Source organism: Artemia franciscana, chromosome 14 (genome assembly GCF_032884065.1).
Source record: "Artemia franciscana chromosome 14, ASM3288406v1, whole genome shotgun sequence".
NCBI lineage: Eukaryota > Metazoa > Arthropoda > Branchiopoda > Anostraca > Artemiidae > Artemia > Artemia franciscana.
The window spans coordinates 29573079-29592705 of NC_088876.1; the positions used below are offsets into that span (position 1 = coordinate 29573079).

Below are 19627 nucleotides of genomic sequence, written 5' to 3' on the forward strand. Positions count from 1 at the left end.
CTCTGGGAAAGAGGAGGAGAATCCTTCAAGAAAGATTCCCGACTAAACGTTTTTCTCTCTGGGAAAGAGGAGGGGAATCCTTCAAGAACGATTCCCGACTAAAGGTTTTTCTCTCTGGGAAAGAGGAGGGGAATCCTTCAAGAAGGATTCCCGACTGAACATTTTTCTCTCTGGTAAAGAGGAGGAAAATCCTTCGAGAAGCATTCCCGACTAAACATTTTTATATCTGGGAAAGAGAAAGGGAATCCTTCAAGAAGGATTCCCGACTAAACGTTTTTCTCTCTGGGAAAGAGGAGGGGAATCCTTAACGAAGGATTCCTGACTAAAAGTTTTTCTCCCTGGGAAAGAGGAGGGGAATCCTTCAAGAAGGATTCCCGACTAAACATTTTTCTCTCTGAGAAAGAGGAGGGGAATCCTTCAAGAAGGATTCCCGACTAAACATTTTTCTCTCTGGTAAAGAGGAGGAAAATCCTTCAAGAAACATTCCCGACTAAACATTTTTATATCTGGGAAAGAGAAGGGGAATCCTTCAAAAAGTATTCCCGACTAAACGTTTTTCTCTCTGGGAAAGAGGAGGGGAATCCTTCAAGAAAGATTCCCGACTAAACTTTTTTCTCTCTGGGAAAGAGGAGGAGAATCCTTCAAGAAGGATTCCCGACTAAACTTTTTTCTCTCTGAGAAAGAGGAGGGGAATCCTTCAAGAAGGATTAGTAACTAAATGTTTTTCTCTCTGGGAAAGAGGAGGGGAATCCTTCAAGAAGGATTCGCGACTAAACATTTTTCTCTCTGGGAAAGAGGAGGAGAATCCTTCAAAAAGGATTCCCAACTGAACATTTTTCGCTCTGGGTAAGAGGAGGTGAATCCTTCAAGAAGCATTCTCGACTAAACGTTTTTCTTTCTGGGAAAGAGGAGGGGAATCCTTCAAGAAGGATTCCCAACTAAACGTTTTTCTCTCTGGGAAAGAGGAGAGGAATCCTTAAAGAAAGATCCGCGACTGAAGGTTTTTCTCTCTGGGAAATAGGAGGGGAATCCTTCAAGAAGAATTTCCGACTAAATGAATTTTTACACCAAATAATACATCTCAACCTCTTAGCTACTCGTTAAATCACGTCCCTAAACTAGTTAACTGTATAAGTAATTATCGACTGACATCAACTACCCGTCATGCCATTGCCCTCCAAGTCCTGTTGTCTTCTTCAGAATTGTGTTTTTCATTTTCCTAATTCCCTTCATCTGAATCTTTAGGATTGGGCAAGACTGATTTTGAGAGGTCTTCAGCCTGGTTGGTGTTGGATGTTAGATCATGTTATAAAAGAGTTGCTCCACCATTTTTCTAATGGGTAATTTTTACTTCTTATTTTTCACGGCGACGTTTTCTCATATCTCGACGTTTTCTCAGACGTTTACAGGTCTTCCAAATATGAATTTTGATCACTTATCTATATAATCAAAATCAAAATTTTAACATCACATATAAACCATAATTATTTTTTTTTTTTACTCTGAGATTGGTCCCAGCTGCGAACTCCAGAGTAAATTAATTAGGGATTAATGAGAATTAAAAAAATAAAAAATTAATTAATAAATTAATTCCAGAATAAGTTTTGGGTAATAAATTTTACCCGAAGAACCATTGGTTTTATAAAATAGATACAAAATACTAACCCAAATCGATCTATTAGTTGAACTGAACGTCCTGAATATGGGTCTTTTGCTATGATGTTAGTAGCAAAGATATCCGTTAGTAAATTGTAGCCCTGTTGAGTCTCTAAGCGGAAAGTAAGTGGATCCCCGACGGCAATTGTGGTCGTGGGCCTTCCCTGGTAGAGTACTGCCAGTCGGACACGAGAATCTAAAATATTCTGCGCTGGAAGATATTCAATTGGTACAGGACTTCCTGAGCTGGAAAAGTTTTTTTTAGAATTAATTTTGCTAGGTTTATAATTGAATATAGCAATTTTGTTATTATATTGGAAAATATCAAATAACACAAAAACTTATTTTAAAAAGAAGTATTGAAATTATGTAAATTAAAAAACATTGAGATTGCTTATATAATTTTAAAAGTTAAAAAAAAACGCGTTGTAAAAGATTTTGTAAAATTCAATAATTGTAAAATGTGCAGCGGTAGCCTCAACCTAGTTAGGAACGAACATCTTCCATAATAACTAAAAGTGAAAAAAACATTAAAAAAAACTGACAAGAGAAATTTACCACTTCCAGCTCATTCAGAAATGGTAACTATTATCTAAATTAGCCTTAATAGTAAAATGTTATTTTGAAACAATTTTAAAAGAATTTCGAAAAATATCCTGATCAAACAGTTTGTGGTAACAAACTATAATTAAGGAGTAACTCGGCGCAACCAAAACTCTAAACAGCAGAATTTTGATATCAATAGATGTATAAAAAGAATCAATTTTTCATGCTGATAACAAATATATAACATTCATTAAGCCTAACTTATCCTAGGTTGAACTTTTTATCACAATTCTTTAAGAACAACTCCTGAAACACAAGAGTCGTTTAATTAGAATAAGAAGCTTTTTAAGTAGTACAAAACTTTAGCGGAAAATTATTCAAATTATTGAATAATTTTTGTTCGTGTTAAGTTTTAACGTTACTCCTTAAATTCAGTTGAAAAAAACTTGTTTTATAACTTACAAGGATGCATACCCATTAATAAAGTTTCATATAAATAATTTGGTTCTCATTTTGGCTTCCTGTATGTGCATATACAAATGAAGGATCAGGTTACTGGTATGAAGGGAAATCATCATTTCTTGATACTAATTTTTCAGTATTCGATTATAAGATAGTAGTTACTAAGATCTGAAAACGGTCCATTCGCTAGATTTTTCTGAGAGAGTTGAATAACTGGATTCATCTCTCTCATTGAACTCTCTCAGATAAATCTAGTAAATGAACCATAAGTTATTATTATGTTCTGTACAGATTTATTAGTTATAATTTTTATACTTTAGAATGAAGACGATTGAATCGTCTCTGATGAAGACGATTGCTGAATATGTGATCGAAATATCAAGACTTTTGTATCTGTTTCACTGTCTAGTAAATGGACATATCGATATTCGAACATTTTTATTCGAACTATTTTTTATTATATATTTTATTCGAACATGTTTGAACATATTCGAACTATTTTTTAGTCGTAGAAAGGCAGCATGGTCTAGGAAAAAAAATCTAATTTAAGGTATTAATTCGAAAAAAGCACTGGTAGTAAAATAAGGGAAAAAGGAAAAAAAATTACGGAAAAATAGACTAAAATGACCTTTTGTTTTGCTGAGACAATGATAAGACTGTATCTCCCATTGGCAATGAAAGACAATAATAATAATAGCATTATTAATAATATTATTGATGATAATAACAAGAAATTTTGTTATTATCATATATAAATAATTATGATCGACTTAAGAAGAAATTTTGTTATTATCGTATATAAATAATTATATTAAATTATGTTCTTTCAGCTAAAAATTAGGTTAAAATTTGTAATTAATATAGTACAGTGTCGATTATAGTATTATGTTAGTAATTTTTTGCATTGAGCAATTCATTCACAGGATTCACCAATCAAAGCAAAGATTCAAGGCACAATTTTTAAAACAGGAAAAAACAGAAAGTTTGGAACAGTCATTTCATAGCCATATAATGAATCTATTAAAAGATGCAAAGACATAGTATTAGTAAGCAATAGTTGGGAACAAATCAGTGATTTGTTCCCAACTATTGCTACATGGTACATGTAGGTTACATGTAGGATTACAACCTACCATGGTTACATGGTAGAGTTTTCAGACCAATTTATTGCCTCTCTAATCTTCCACTTCTGTAGCACTAGTAACCGCCAATCAAGGAAAAATGCATCACTTCTAAATCTGAGCTCTTTTAGGGACAGATTTGACTATAGTTTGGCTCGTGAATGACTGGATAGCCAATCTTCAATCATTTACACATCTTACAACTTATAAAATGAAGCGCTTTGGAATCGCCGAAAATAGCGAGGAAGAAATCTCACAATCCCAAATCTAATTCAGAACAACTTACTATAATCGTTGATATTATTCTCTATCCATTTACAAATGGAAAAAATAATAATTGTGAATTAAGTGAAAAGATTTTCCATTGATAAAGCAGACTATTTTGAACTCATTTTTGACTGTGTTTTTTTTTTCGGAGTTTGACATTTTTCGCTGACATTTCGGTGATTTGATTTAATAGTTGAGAAGTCTGTTTACGCAGTCTTCAATGAAAATCTAGCAGTCAAATTGAACTTCCTGGGCTTTATTTTTAACATCGGATTCTTTTAGGGAATTTAAATCATCTAAACTATTTAAATGAAAGTGAAATCTCAGGTCTTCGGGTATGGTTTTTCTTATTTTTTACACTAAAAAAGTTTTCATCAAATACCTAGATTTTAAAATTAAATTTTGTTTAGAAGGGGCATAAAATACCAATGAGTGGGTATGAGATTTTTTTTGATGATATTTTTTATGTAATTTTCTTATTTATCCCCTAGTCTTGTCTATCCCTGGCTATATCTTCTATTATAAAGGGGATTTTGTCACCTTTGTTACCTTTCGTCACCGTTGAATTATAAAGGGGATGAATTATAAATTGTAATTTTAAATTACATTATAATTATAAATTATTATTAATTATAATTATAAATTATAAATTACACTATAACTTATAATTAATTATACATTAATTATAAATTATAATTGCATTATAAATTAAGGGATTAATTATTAATTAATTATAAAGGGGATTTTGTCACCTTTGTCAGTGTCCAATAATCGTTGAGATTTATGACGAAAAATAACCTTCAAATCACGCAGAATAAGTTGCAAAAGCAGCAGAACAATTAATTCAGTACCACGCGAAACATCCATGAATCAACGTTCCATTTTCCGTGCAACCCCCAATTATCGGTTTTATTTATAATTATATTATTATGTCTTACGAAAACAAATAACAAATTTTTTCAGTTACCTAAACAGTCAGTTCTGTGTATATTATTATCTTTTTCTTCTATGAATCACCAGCTAAAATGATAATTTGCAGAATATTTATTATAATAAATAAGCGAGTTGGATTTTCAGCAACAGGAAATACCTACCTTGACCCAATATATCCAGAGGTCACGACAGCTTCACCAGGCCCAGCAAGCATACAAGTTAGATTATATCTTTTGTCCTTAGATGTCTGCACAAGTTCACTAAACTGCACAACGACTATGTTGGTTAGTATATCTGAATACTAAAAGGAAAAAGATAAAATCAGAATTGATTAATAAACTTCTCATTAATAAAGATAAACTTTCGGACAAAAAAGAAAAAAGGTAAAGAATACGGCATTGGACTTAACAACCCCTACCATTGGTGCTAATCTTTGTTTCATGGCCCTTCAGCCAAGAAGTTCAATAAAGGGTTGGGGGCCAGCAGTCTTGTGTTTTCGTAAGCCTCTCATGTTTTACTTTCCCAAAATTTCTCCAGGTACCCGTTCAGAGCTGGGTCGTCTTGAGCCGTAACTGCGTCTGTTTAACAGCAATGTAATCTCCATTATAACCTGAGGCGGGGGTTCAAAACCCATAACCCCCAGCTGGATACGGTCTTGATATGTATGTAAATACAAAAGTCAATCGTATCCTTTTGGCAAAAAAAGGTACTTTATAGATGGTTCAATTCAGAGCATGTGAAAACAAGAAATAAATAAAATGACTGCAATTATAGAAAATCCAAAAATTATGGAAAATCCAAGGTTTTAATTAGACGAAGAATATTAGGTAGGGGGTATATGATACAAGTACCTCGGAACCTTCTCAGAAAAGCAATCGGAGCTTAAAACAAGAGCTAATAGCTCATATAGCACTTGTGACGAGGTCAGAAGAGCCAAGAGCTCATATGGTATGAGCTCAAGCAAAATTCTAAGAATCAATAGATGGCTTCAAACGAAAATCAGAGGCTTAATGCCGGTCGGGATTTAAAATAAGAGCTCCGAGTCACGAGGTCCTTCTAAATATCAAATTCATTAAGATCCGATCACCTACTCGTAAGATAAAAATACCTCAATTTTTCCTCTCCCTTCAGCCCCCCAGATGGTCGAATCGGGGAAAACGACTTTATCAAGTCAATTTGTACAGCTCCCTGACACGCCTACCGATTTTCATCGTCCTAGCACGTCCAGAAGCACCAAACTCGCCAAAGCACTGAACCCCACCACCTAACTCCCCAAAAGAGAGCGGATCCAGTCCGGTTACGTCAATCACGTATCTACGACATTTATAAGCGTTTTCCAAGATTCCCGGTTCCCCCTCCAACTCCCCCAATGTCAACAGATCTGGTGGGGATTTGAAATAAGAGCTCTGAGACATGAGTTCCTTCTAAATATCAAATTTCATGAGGTTCCGGTCGCCCGTTCTTAAGTTAGAAATACCTCAATTTTTCTAATTTTTCCAAATTAACAACCCCCAGCTCCCCCAAAGAGAACAGATCCATAACAATTATGTCAATCTCGTATCTATAACTTGTGCCTATTCTTCCCATCAAGTTTCATGCCGATCTCTCCACTCTAAGTGTTTTCCATAATATCCGGTTTCCAAGATTTCTGTTTCCCCCCTCCAACCCTCTATGTCCCCGTATCCAATTCGAATTGAAAATGGAGCATTTGAGACATAAGATTCTTCTATGTATCTTGTTTCATTAAGATCCGATCCCCCATTCGTAAGATACTTCGATTTTCACGTTTTCCAAGAATTTCGGTTTTCCCCCTCCAACTCCCTTCAATGTCACCGGATCTGGTCGGGATTTAAAATGAGAGTTCTAAAGCACAAGATCCTTCTAGATATCAAATTTTATTAAGATCTGATCCCCGTTCGTAAGTTACAAACACCTCATTTTTCCTAATTTTTCCGACTTACTCCCCCCCCCAAACTCCACCAAAGAGAGCTTATCCGGTCTGGTCGGTTATGTACTTCACTTTTTCTATTTTTAACGAATTAACCGGCCCCCCACTCCCCCCAGATGGTCAAATCGTGGAAACTACTATTTCTGATTTAATCTTGTCCGGTCCCTGATACGCCTGCCAAATTTCATCGTCCTAGCTTATCTGGAAGTGCCTAAAGCAGCAAAACCAGGACAGACCGACAGAAATTACGATCGCTATATGTTACTTGATTAATACCAAGTGCCATAAAAACGTAATTGTCCCAAGCAAAGTTCAGCGATTAATTTCAGTCTGAATAGTGTACAAAGAATAGTCCATTTAAAACAAAGAACTATTTTACTTTGTTCCTGCTTTCTTGTCCTTTCTGGTAACGGAGAATGCTGACCCAGTTTACTCATATCCATGGCTCCTCGACTAGGCTCCTTCGTGGGCTCCCTTTCAGATGTAGGTTTCGAAGAGTCGTTTTCTACTATGGTGTTTGAGTGCATATTTGTCGGAGTTCTATGATTCCATATTAGTAGAAACGTAATATGATTGCAAAGGTCAAAGAATTTTTCTCGATTCCTTATAAAAAAGCATATGGTTTATGGTGTATGGTATATGGTGTTTTTATTTCTATATCCTAGTCAGTCCCTGACTAGGGACTGATGAAACAGACTAAATTTGATGAAACTTATACATTTAAAATCAGCATAAAAACGCGATTTTGATGTTCTATTAGCACCAAAATTCTGTTTTTTAGAGTGTCCGTTCTATTGAGCCGGGTCGCTCCTTACTACAGTTCGTTACCACGAACTAAATTATCGGCTTTCAAAGGCCACGAACTGTTTGAAAAGCCGATAACTTACAAGGTGTTAATATTCATTATTCACAGCATTATTACAACTTTGACAACGCAAAGATAAATATAACATTGTTTTCATTTCTTCGATTCCAAACTACAAAACAAGAAAAATAAATAGAACACATCCTTCAATAATGAAAACACGAACCCTGACAATATTAATTAGTTTGCCAACACACGGTCAATAAAAAGCATTGAAAAATGAGACAGATAGAAAACTGGCCTTCCAAGTCGCAAGTAAATTTGAATATTCCCGTGTACCAAAAATCATAGTTGAAGAAGCAGATATAGTCCAGGACTTTTAGGGTTTGACCCGGACAAAATTGCAATATAAACGAAAATGGTACCAAAATGATCAGAAAAAAATTCTGTACAACATACTAAAAGTCCCCATAAATCCGAGTGGGGCGAGTACCCGAAAAACAGGGGAAAAGGGGGAAATGCGGGGGAAAATGGGAAAAATGCCGAACATGCCCAGAAAATAGTTTAAAGTGAGTTTTCTGGGGTTTTCACATACGCTGATTACGAAATTGACATCTAAAATTCAGTATAGAAAAAGAGTACTACGGAAAACGGGGGAACAGGGGAAAGAGGGGAGAAAAGAGAAGAATACAGGGTAGGGGTAGAAAGCGGTTTGAAAGATATTTTCTGGGGTATTCCTATCTGGTGATTACGAAATTGAGAAATAAAATGATATAAAAAAATCGATTAACATAAAACGGGGAAATGGGGGGGGGAGGGGAAAAGGGAAATATACAGGGTAGGGGTAGAAAGCATGTGGAAATGTGTTTTCTGGGGTGTTTCTATCTGCTGATCACGAAACTGACCCCTAAAATGAAGGAAAGAAAACGAGAACCATGAAAACCGAACAAAACTGGAGGAAACAACGGAAAAGGGGAAGGGAGGCCTGACTCCTGAGCCAGCTGCTAATGGCTAATAAGTAGGCCTATGGACAAAATAACTCGCTTAAGTATCAAACTTGTACTTTCTTGAATCACAGACATTTCTTACAACCATTTGAATCACTAAACATAAAGAAAACAACCGCTTGGCAGTTATATATAAAATGGCTATTATATGTAAAATTTGCACTTTCGAAGGCAGTATAGTTGACTTGAAAAACACAGCATTGATATCACTAGTCGAGCTCCTCGTCTTCGACAATCTCGTTGTCCCTGTTCAAACAGTTGATACCCTGACATTCTCCGCACGCGAACGTACACGCTAATCCATTTTTCTAGCAGCTGCATCGCGAGTTCTCGCAGCCTGTCTTACAGTTGCATCTCACGACACTCAAAAGAGTCTGAGGTGCGGGCAACAAATGGGTCATCACAGGTGAGTATTTATGGTCTCTGAGGACCCAACCCCAGTCAGCCGGGTCGAGGTCAGCTGGTTCCCCTTTCCAACGGGATACCTGGAGGCGCACTCGCTGGGAGTGGAATGAAGCTGCAGCTTCGGTTGGCGGAAGCCTTTCAGGCTTAACAAACGCCGTAGTATTAGACGAAGAAACTTTTTCCAAGAAAATTCGATGTCGCAGCTTAGTGAGATCTTCGTTTGGTCGTGCTTTATACAAGCTGAGGAGAAGATATTCACCCGCTTTCACAATTTCATCTTTGGGCGATGATTCATCCAGAAACACTTTGCATTTTTTTCTGAACACTTCGCTCTTCTTCAAAAGAGGTAGCACAGCTTGCTTTCCAAGTCCGAAAACTCGTGAGGTCGTGTCACATCCCAAGAGTGCGTGCCCTACCAGAAGCAGCCTGGATACTTCTCCCATTTTTTTTTGCACTTCGTTGAGGCACCAGAACCGTGTTATCGCTTCTTTTGCGTTCGTTGACGATTCGAAGTAAAGTGTTTTTGCATTAGGCGGGAGGTGATACAAGAGTAGAATCAGAAGGTCAGTGTCATTGCCAAGAACTATTGTTTCAGAGTTTTCTGCTTTCGTTGCGGCAGTCTTCACGATTAGATAGTCAGCATCGTCCTTCGCATGGACGACTTCAAATCCTTTGGCTCTGAGTTTTTCCCCGATGTAGCTTATAATTCGCTGTTTGTTCTGAGAGTTGCTCAAAAACTCTTCCTTCTTTTTCTGGAGCTTCATCCCTAAACTGAAATCGATCACTTGATGCTGGCTTCCCTTACACCGTCGGTTGTGCGTAGCATCTTTCGTGGTTGGATCAGCGCTGTATCCATCGAAGACAACAGTAGGGGAGGTACAGCGTCGAGTAACGAAACTAACATAGCTGTCACAGATTGAATCATAAGTATCACCAATCTTCCAAGGTACTTGCTGAAGCAGCCAACCTCCGTCAACTACAGTGACACGATCTGACACTGGCAGGTGGTGAATCGAGTCCGTGTTCGCTTCTTTCCATATTGCTTTCGCTAGTGCAGGTTTGTCTGGCTGACGCATTATGCCAGGATTCTCAAACAAAGCGGGCGGATAACTGCACAGTTCGTAACGTAGAGTTTCTGCCATGTCATTTTCAGATGTATGGGCAGCAGTCGAAAGACGTTGAAAAAGCAGTGCAGGATCGATATGCAAAATCTCGCCATCTATCCTAATGTTCCCATCGGATGCCAGTGTAACGACTTTGTCTTTCTTCCTGAATGAAAAACTTTCGACGGATTGGCCATCCATGCGCTGGAGGATCAGCTCACCTACAGCTTTAGCATCCTCTGCATTGACGCCTTTATGGGCAATCAGCCCGGAACCTATACTTCTAAGCTCTGTGGAACTAGTGAAAGGAGAGTTCTCTAGAAGGAATTCAAGAAACGTCAGTAGATCCTTAGTATCTCTCTGTATTCGTGCTGCGGTTGCAGTAACGTGCTGTTCACTAGAACTGTACTCTAGACCCGTCAGTTTCTGCATTAGATCATTCACTTTTGCCTTTGCCGAACCTATGGGGTAGCCGAACCTCTATAGATCTCCTGTATTTGTTCTCGAACTTTGTTTTAGATGTCAATTTTATAATCAGCAGATAGAAAAACCCTAGAAAACACATTTCCACATGCTTTCTACCCCTACCCTGTATATTTTCCTTTTTCCCCTCCCTCCCCCCCATTTCTCCGTTTTATGTTAATCGATTTTTGTATATCATTTTATATCTCAATTTCTTAATCACCAGATAGGAATACCCCAGAAAATATCTTCCAAACCGCTTTCTACCCCTACCCTGTATTCTTCTCTTTTCTCCCCTCTTTCCCCTGTTCCCCCGTTTTCCGTAGTACTCTTTTTCTATACTGAATTTTAGATGTCAATTTCGTAATCAGCGTATGTGAAAACCCCAGAAAACTCACTTTAAACTATTTTCTGGGCATGTTCGGCATTTTTCCCATTTTCCCCCGCATTTCCCCCTTTTCCCCTGTTTTTCGGGTACTCGCCCCACTCGGATTTATGGGGACTTTTAGTATGTTGTACAGAATTTTTTTCTGATCATTTTAGTACGATTTTCGTTTATATTGCAATTTTGTCCGGGTTCGACCCTTTTTTGAGCTAAAAGTCCTGGACTAATAGTTTAAATGAGCAGTGAAGCCAACTTCGATTCACTCTATTGGTATTAAATGCCATTTAGCAATTTTAGACAGTACTATCTTCTTAAATATTAAAAATTATTTTGCAACTGACCCATTAAGAAAATGAAAACCGAAGTGAAGTGAACTTAAACAAATACTTGATTGATATGATGGACATAAAAACGTCGAACGATCATAATAACTTGGAACGAAAATTACATGAAATAAATTGAAACTTGAAGTACTTTGATTAGAGTTGATATTTAAATTATGGTTGAAATTTTAATTAGTAAAAAAAAAAGAAGTTTTTACAATCATTTTACAATCGTAAGGCAATTCGCAAAAACATAAACAGGAGGGCATGAGTTTTTCTCTTATGCTTATTCAATGAAGATAGCTTCTTTTTTTATAGAGGTATCGCCACTTTTTTTTATTTTCCAGTTTTAGTCAAAATTGCTTGTATATAGTCCAAGTAAGTAAAAGACTAGTAGTCATCTTACTAGTTGACTACAAAAAAAAGACCAGAAAACAAGTTATTATAGTTATGAAGCTATTATATTAAGAAATTTTTATTTTTTTATGAGCTATATTAAAAAATTGGTAATTCAGCGTTTAATATCAATCTGAATAATGTATATAGAATAATATATTTAAAACAAAGAACTATTTCGCTTTGTAGCTACTATCTTTGTCCTTTCTGGTAACAGAAAATGCTGACCTAGTTTACTCAAGTCGACGGCTCCTCGAATAAGCTCCTTTGTCGGATCCATCTTAGGTATAGGTTTCGTTAAGCAGTTTTCCATTCTTTTTTCACGCAGTTTAATTGTTTTTTTTTTCTTTTCTGAAACAAAGCTCTGACACGTTTGGTTATTTATGTAACCTATTAACAAATTATGAAAACTAATGATTAGTTCTAAGTTCTTTTGATCCCATTCTTATCAGGTTACTTAGGCAGTTATAAAACATAAACTGAGATAAAAAAAACAACAACCTTACCTTCTTTCAATACAAAAAAAGAAATTCCGACTGTTTTCAGAAAAATCCAAGTTGAAATTTAACCGATAAAGAATTCTTTGTGAGAGTACAATGTTAAATGAAATTCAAAGTGCTTTAGTTTCGAACGAGGTTACGGAAAGAGCTTGTTTTGGTTTTCTCCGTATACTTACAGCTCAATTTGAAATGTTCATTGAATTGATGCTGTCAATAACTCATTAACAGGTAATTTTTATAATTTGGGGGATCTTAGTGAAATTTCAACTTCGGCTTTTAGATTTTTAATTTTTAAAACTAATGGAGGCAAAGTAAGCCAATTCGTCAAAATTTAAAAATAAGAGGGTTAGATTTTCTCGTAATTTTGTTCAACGAAGATAGCGGGAAAATTCGTCAAAATCTTCTTTGAATCGATGCGAAATTGTTACTCATTTTTTAATTTGGTCCAACAGAAACAGGACAATATTGATTGCTCATTCAATTAGGGCCTTCGGAAGCCTTAGTTCTCAACATTATCCCCCCCTCTTCTAAAAACCAATCATGCCTCCTATCCCAGGAAAATTTGGATATAGGCCTACCCGTATTAAAAAAAAAAAAAATCAGAAATAAATATGTTTATTAAGATTGTAAAAACTAATTTTGTTTTACTAATAAAAATTCATGGCTAATTTAAAAATGGCCTAATTTAAATAATGGCCGTATTAGAAAAATTCAGAAATGAATATATTCCTTATGATTGTAAAAACTACTTTTGTTTTACTAATTAAAATTTCAAGGATAATTTAAATATCAATTCTAATCAAAGTGCTTTAAGTTTCAATTTATTTAATTAATAATCAATTAAAAGTTAAAAGAAACAACTTAATAAAAATTAAACCAATAATGAACTTATAAGTTACAAAAAATAAAACAAATATTCCACTCAAACTCAAAAGAACAGAAATTACTAAATGATTGAACGAGAAAGTCGTCTGTCTTGTAGCCCAATTATAATTTTTTTTAAACATTTATTATAAAAGTTAAAAGAGTTTAAGAGAAAAAAAAACAGTTAAAAGAAACGGATATTAGACATAATAAAAAATAAAACCAATAATGAACTTAGAATGTACCCACAAATAAAATTGTTATTGTTATCAAACTCAAAACGAATAGGAATTACTAGATATATGAAGTGGGAAATTTTATTCCTTTAACTCCAATCAGTGCGATTGTTATTCGCACTTCACTGAAAGCAATATATATTTTAAGCGATTTCAAAGCGAGAGAGAAATGAAAGATGGACTTTTTGTCAAATAAAAACTCAAAGCCGTACCCAGAGTAAAGTGGTTACCTGGCAGCAGCTCATTCCCCCCCTCATAACCCAAGGGTTAAATTTTACTCGTAAAAAGCTACAAAAATGCAAATAAACTAATGTTGATGCATTTTGTAAAGTTTTTTTTTGTAAACCCCTCGAACAAAATACCCAAAACAATGCATCCAGAGGTGGTACCGTGTTTCAGACCCCCCCCTCTATCCCCTCACTCAAAGGTTCAGTTTTAATCATAAAATACAACAGCTAAAAAAAATACATATAAATACATTTTGACACGTCCTGTATAGTTTTTTTTTAATACCCCCCTCAAAAAATTATAGCTTCTCTATAAAAATAATCCTAGATATAGCCATAAAAAACTAAACTGTTTACAATACATATTGTTTTCAATGAAATACAGTTTAGGTTTTGCAAAACAAAAGAGAAGAGAAAGGAAGCACCAATTTTGTAAAAATTGACTAGTCCTGGGACGTCATTTTTGTTTGTTGAGTTGTGGTTAATGTTATAAGAAATTAAGACTAAATTTGTTTTATATTTACTTTTTAATTAAAAATACAATAATTAAAAACTAAAATTCCAAAAGCAATCAAGACCACGTCAACGATAATTTTCAAGTTAAAAGTAAACAATTTTACGTCAATATTTTTCTTTTAGTTTTATCAAACGGTTCGTGGTAACGAACTGTAGTAAGGAGCGACCCGGCTCAATAGTGACCAAAACTCTAAAAAATGGAATTTTGATACCAATAGCCAAGTCAAAACAATCGCATTTTAATACTGATTTTAAATATATAAGTTTCATCAAGTTTAATCTTACCCATCAAAAGTTACGAGCCTGAGAAAATTTGCCTTATTTTAGGAAATAGGGGGAAACAACCCCTAAAAGTCATAGAATCTTAACGAAAATCACACCATCAGATTCAGCGCAGATTCAGCCCTATTGTCGAAGTTTCAAGCTCCTATCTAAAAAAATGTGTAATTTTGTATTTTTTGCCAGAAGGCAGAACACTGATGCGTGTTTATTTGTTTTGTTTTTTTTCCAGGGGTGATCGTATCGACCCAGTGGTCCCAGAATCTTGCGAGGGCTCATTCTAACGGGAATGAAAAGTTCTAGTGCCCTTTTTAAGTGACCAAAAAAATAGAGGGCACCTAGGCCCCCTCCCACGCTAACTATTTTCCCAAAGTCACCGGATCAAAATTCTGAGAGAGCCATTTTATTCAGCGTAGTCAAAAAACCTTATAACTATGTTTTTGGGAACGACTTACTCCCCCACAGTCCCCGTGGGAGGGGCCACAAGTTCAAAACTTTGACCAGTGCTTACACATAGTAATGGTTATTTGGAAGAGTACTGGCGTTTTCCGGGGGATTTTTAGGTTGATGGGGGGGGGGGGGGTGAGAAGAGGAGGATATGTTGGGGGAACTTTCCTTGGAGGAATTTGTCATGGGGGAAGAAAAGTTTCATGAAGGGAGAGCAGGATTTTCTAGTATTATTAAAAAAAAACATTGAAAAAATAAATATGAAAAAGTTTTTTCAACTGAAAGTAAGGAGAAGCATTAAAACTTAAAACGAACAAAAATTATTGCGTGTATGATGGGCTCACCTCCTCCTAATTCCCTTGCTCTTTACGCTAAAGAATTTTTAGTAATTTCAACTATTTATTCTACGGTTTTATGATTCAGGGGTCATTCTTAAGAAATTGGGACAAGATTTAAGCTTTAGTGTAAAGAGCGAGGTACTGACGAGGGGTGAATCCCTTCGTATACGTAACAAAAACATGAGAATACAGAAGTTCGTTACGTAAGCTAATTTGTAAGTTACGTATATCTTTTACTAATAAACATTCGTAAAAAATTAAAAGTTCTAGTTGCCTTTTTAAGTAGCAAAAAATCGGAGGGCAACTAGGCCTCCTCCCCCGCTCCTTTTTTCTCAAAGTCACTCGATCAAAACTACGAGAAAACCAATTAGCCAAAAAAATAAATATGCAAATTTCGTTTTAATTATTCATCTGCGGAGAGCCAAAATCAAAACATGCATTGATTCTAAAACGTTCAGAAATTAAATAAAAAAAAGAAGTTTTTTTAACGGGAAGTAAGGAGCGACATTAAAACTTAAAACGAACAGAAATTACTTCGTATATGAAAGGGCTGCTTTCTCATCAACGCCCCGCTCTTTAAGCTAAAGTTTTTCACTGTTTTAAAAAGTAGAATTAAGAGAAAGAGTCAAACTTTAGCGTAAAGAGCGGGGCGTTGATGAGAAAGCAGCCCTTTCATATACGAAGTAATTTCTGTTCGTTTTAAATTTTAATGTCGCTCCTTACTTCCCGTTAAAAAAGCTTTTTTTTATATTTAATTTCATTTAAAGATATAGTAATATGGTGACTTAAATACCGTTAGAAAATGAATAGTTTAATTTTTTGAACAAATCCATTTTATTCTTTGCAGTGAAGTTTTGCAATAGCGAATCTATCCGGCTCTTTTATGCATTTTAAAGAAGTAAGTTAGGAATGAAGAAATAATTAATGAGAGAATGGAAAAAATGGAAAAATGAATGGAAGAATGGAAAAAATAGAAAAATATAATTCCATTAAATAATTAATGGAAGAATCAAGAAATATTAATGGAAGTTTAGTGCCCATCAGTCTGACGGAACTAGATTGATATTACAAAATGTAATCAAAACAAATTCGAGAACTTTCCCTGCTCTACTTATTTTTCAATGTTATAATAATAAAAGACAAATTACTTAAAATATATATTAATTTCAGTAAAGTGCGAATAACAATCGCACTGATTGAGGTGCAAGGGAAAAATTTCCCACTTCATATATCTAGTAATTTCTGTTTGTTTTGAGTCTGATTAGAATATCAAGTTTATTTTGGGTACGTCCTAAGTTCACTATTGGTGTTATTTTTTATTACTTCTAATATCCGTTTCTTTTAACTGTTTAGTTGATTATTGATTATAATGAATTGTATTGTTTTTATAAAAATTATATACAAAAAGCAATTTTATAATAATTTATAATAATTATAATTGTTTTTTTTTCTGCATTTTCGCTCTTTACTTTTATTAAAAAAAAAACTTGTTTTTTTATTTAATCTAAATAAGGTTCGTGTATTGTCCTATGAAGAATTATTATTGAATATTATATATTATATATTATTATATTATTATATAATATATACTGAAATTATATAGAATTATAATTATTATTGAAGTATCTATGAAGAATTCCCTGCAGTTTGACTGATTGATCACTGCTTAGAATTTAAAATTTCAAATTTGGCATATTGGAATATCGGTCTTGCCGTTTCAAAACTATCATTTTAACGCAGAGCCTAATTATACAATTTTAATTTATTTCCCTGAGTTTTTCTTTGCAAAACACATAGCGAATCTTTTGCACATGATTACTCTTGGATATATTTGAAAAAATATACGTTCGTACAGCTTTAAAGATTTTGAAAGTGGCCATACCTTCTGCGTCCCACAGCATATACACGTTCATACAGTGGCCACAAGTATACGTATTTAAAATATACGAAAGTGGCCATAAAATATACGTTCATACAGCTTTAAAGATTTTGAAAGTGGCCATACCTTCTGCGTCCCACAGCATATACACGTTCATACAGTGGCCACAAGTATACATATTTAAAATATACGAAAGTGGCCATAAAATATACGTTCGTACAGCTTTAAAGATTTTGAAAGTGACCATACCTTCTGCGTCCCACAGTCAGGGTAGCCTCTTGGTCCCGATATTCTGAGAGAACTCGTAGTTCCTCCATTGCCTCTGAAGAAGCATCGATCATAGTAGCCATGGGTGTATATGCGTCCAGTAAATCCCTCCTGTGTCCGCAGAGTGAATTCCATACCATCTTCACTACAAGTTTGCGAAACTGAAAAAGAAGACATTTAGAACATACCTGGCAAAAACACCTGTCCTAAAACACCAATTCTCACGCATATATATATATATATTTATATATATATATATATATATATATATATATTTATATGTATATATATATATATATATATATATATATTATATATATATATATATATATATATATATATATATATATATATATATATATATATATATATATATATATATATATATATATATAATGAAAAAGAAATCACCAATGCAACAGCACAAACACATAAAAAAAGACAGAAGGAGGAAAGGAAGACTGTTTTCCGACATTAGTAATTAATATAGATCAGTACTTGAATGAGGCCTTAACCCTACTCATCCATACAATCCCATAGGTCAAACAGCATAGCCATACACAATCAACCATAAAGAATAATCCATGGACAGGCAGTCATGTCGTAAGTAAGTATAAGTCGTCATTTACCAAATATGAAATATAAAAAAAGACAAATAAATCAGAGGCAACAATCCAACACAAGGGCTCATCAGGAGAATACACACTTGCCTATAGAGTTTCGGCACTTTAAATTCCCTATCCAGACAAGTGGCGTGCCTACCCCATATATATATATATATATATATATATATATATATATATATATATATATATATATATATATATATATATATATATATATATATATATATATATATATAAATATATATATATATATATATATATATATATATATATATATATATATATATATATATATATATATATATATATATATATACATATATATATATATATATATATATATATATATATATATATATATATATATATATATATATATATATATATATATATATATATATATATATGTACTATTATTTATAGTATTTGTATTATTCCTAATATTTTACGATTGATACCATAGTCTCCATTGTTGAATTCCGTCATAAGTTAAGATGTCTCCAATCACAATGTTTGATGGTTTTTCTCCTTTTTTTACGCCTAATAGAGGGGTATGTCCGGGATGTTTTGCATCCTGGCTTCTTCGAAGTGTAAAATTAGAAAGGTGATACTACTACTACTATTAACAACTCAGCACCAAGCTGCTTGAGGTCAATGCAGCTACGCATGCTCCTCCTCCATCCCAATCTATACAAAGCCTCCCTCTTTACACCCTACCAGGAAGATCGCTTTTCCTTTAAATCTGAAAGGAGAGAGGATTTCAAAAAATCAGCAAGAACAATCTTCATTGAAGAAAGAGCCTGCACTGGGAAAGCATGATACAATTCATCTATTAAAAGAATCAAATAGCTAATCACCTTGTGGCAGCGTAGTGGATAAGGCCGCTTCTCTTGATTGAGGTTTCATGGTTCAATCCCGCATGTCGCAAGGAATTTAATTGCCAAAACTGCGAATATAATTTTTTCCCATCTATTTGGATCATTTTCTACTATTTGTTTCCAACTAGCTCCATATAGTTTTTGTTATGCATATATTATTTGTATATATATATATATATATATATATATATATATATATATATATATATATATATATATATATATATATATATATTTGTTAAGCATGTTTTTGGTCACTGGATTTTTGTCTTGGAGGGGAGAGTGGGGTTGAACCTTCATATGCCCAGACTTTTTATTTCTCCATTTGCCAAAAAATAAACACAGAGGAAGGTTTGAAGGACAGAGTAAAGCTTTCTCTCAAATCACCCTGGCTCCCATGGATGCACTCAGGCCCGCAATACAGGAGAATTAAAGATTCTGGAGAATTATAGCGCTCATATTATACCAGGCAAAAAATAAAAAATTTACAAAATGCAACAAAAAATTGTCTTCTCGATCTACAAAATCTTTGTCATTATATTTGTAATTATGTGCTAGAGTATGTATGATGAAATGCATCCTACACATTATGTGTTCTATCGTATGTATTGAATATACACCTATATATTAAAGATTCTATGCATAGAATTCAAGTTTTTTTTAAATCAAACACTGTCTCTTTGCAAATTAGATTTAAGCATTGCAAGTAAAATTTACCTTGGGGAGTCAGTAGTAAGAAACGAAGTGAAGT

The 19627-nt window shown here is 34.2% G+C and overlaps 1 protein-coding gene across 3 annotated transcripts in view; it reads right to left on the reverse strand.

Moving 5' to 3' along the window:
- Nucleotides 1–19627, reverse strand: part of LOC136035551 (uncharacterized) — a 128432-nt gene that overhangs the window by 23556 nt on the left and 85249 nt on the right. For all 3 annotated transcript variants that reach the window (XM_065717413.1, XM_065717410.1, XM_065717411.1), the window contains 3 exons: nt 17355–17533; nt 5147–5286; nt 1666–1902 (listed from right to left, as the gene is read on the reverse strand). In XM_065717413.1, coding sequence (XP_065573485.1) covers nt 1666–1902; nt 5147–5286; nt 17355–17533 — 556 coding nt within the window. The remainder of the gene's footprint in view (nt 1–1665; nt 1903–5146; nt 5287–17354; nt 17534–19627) is intronic.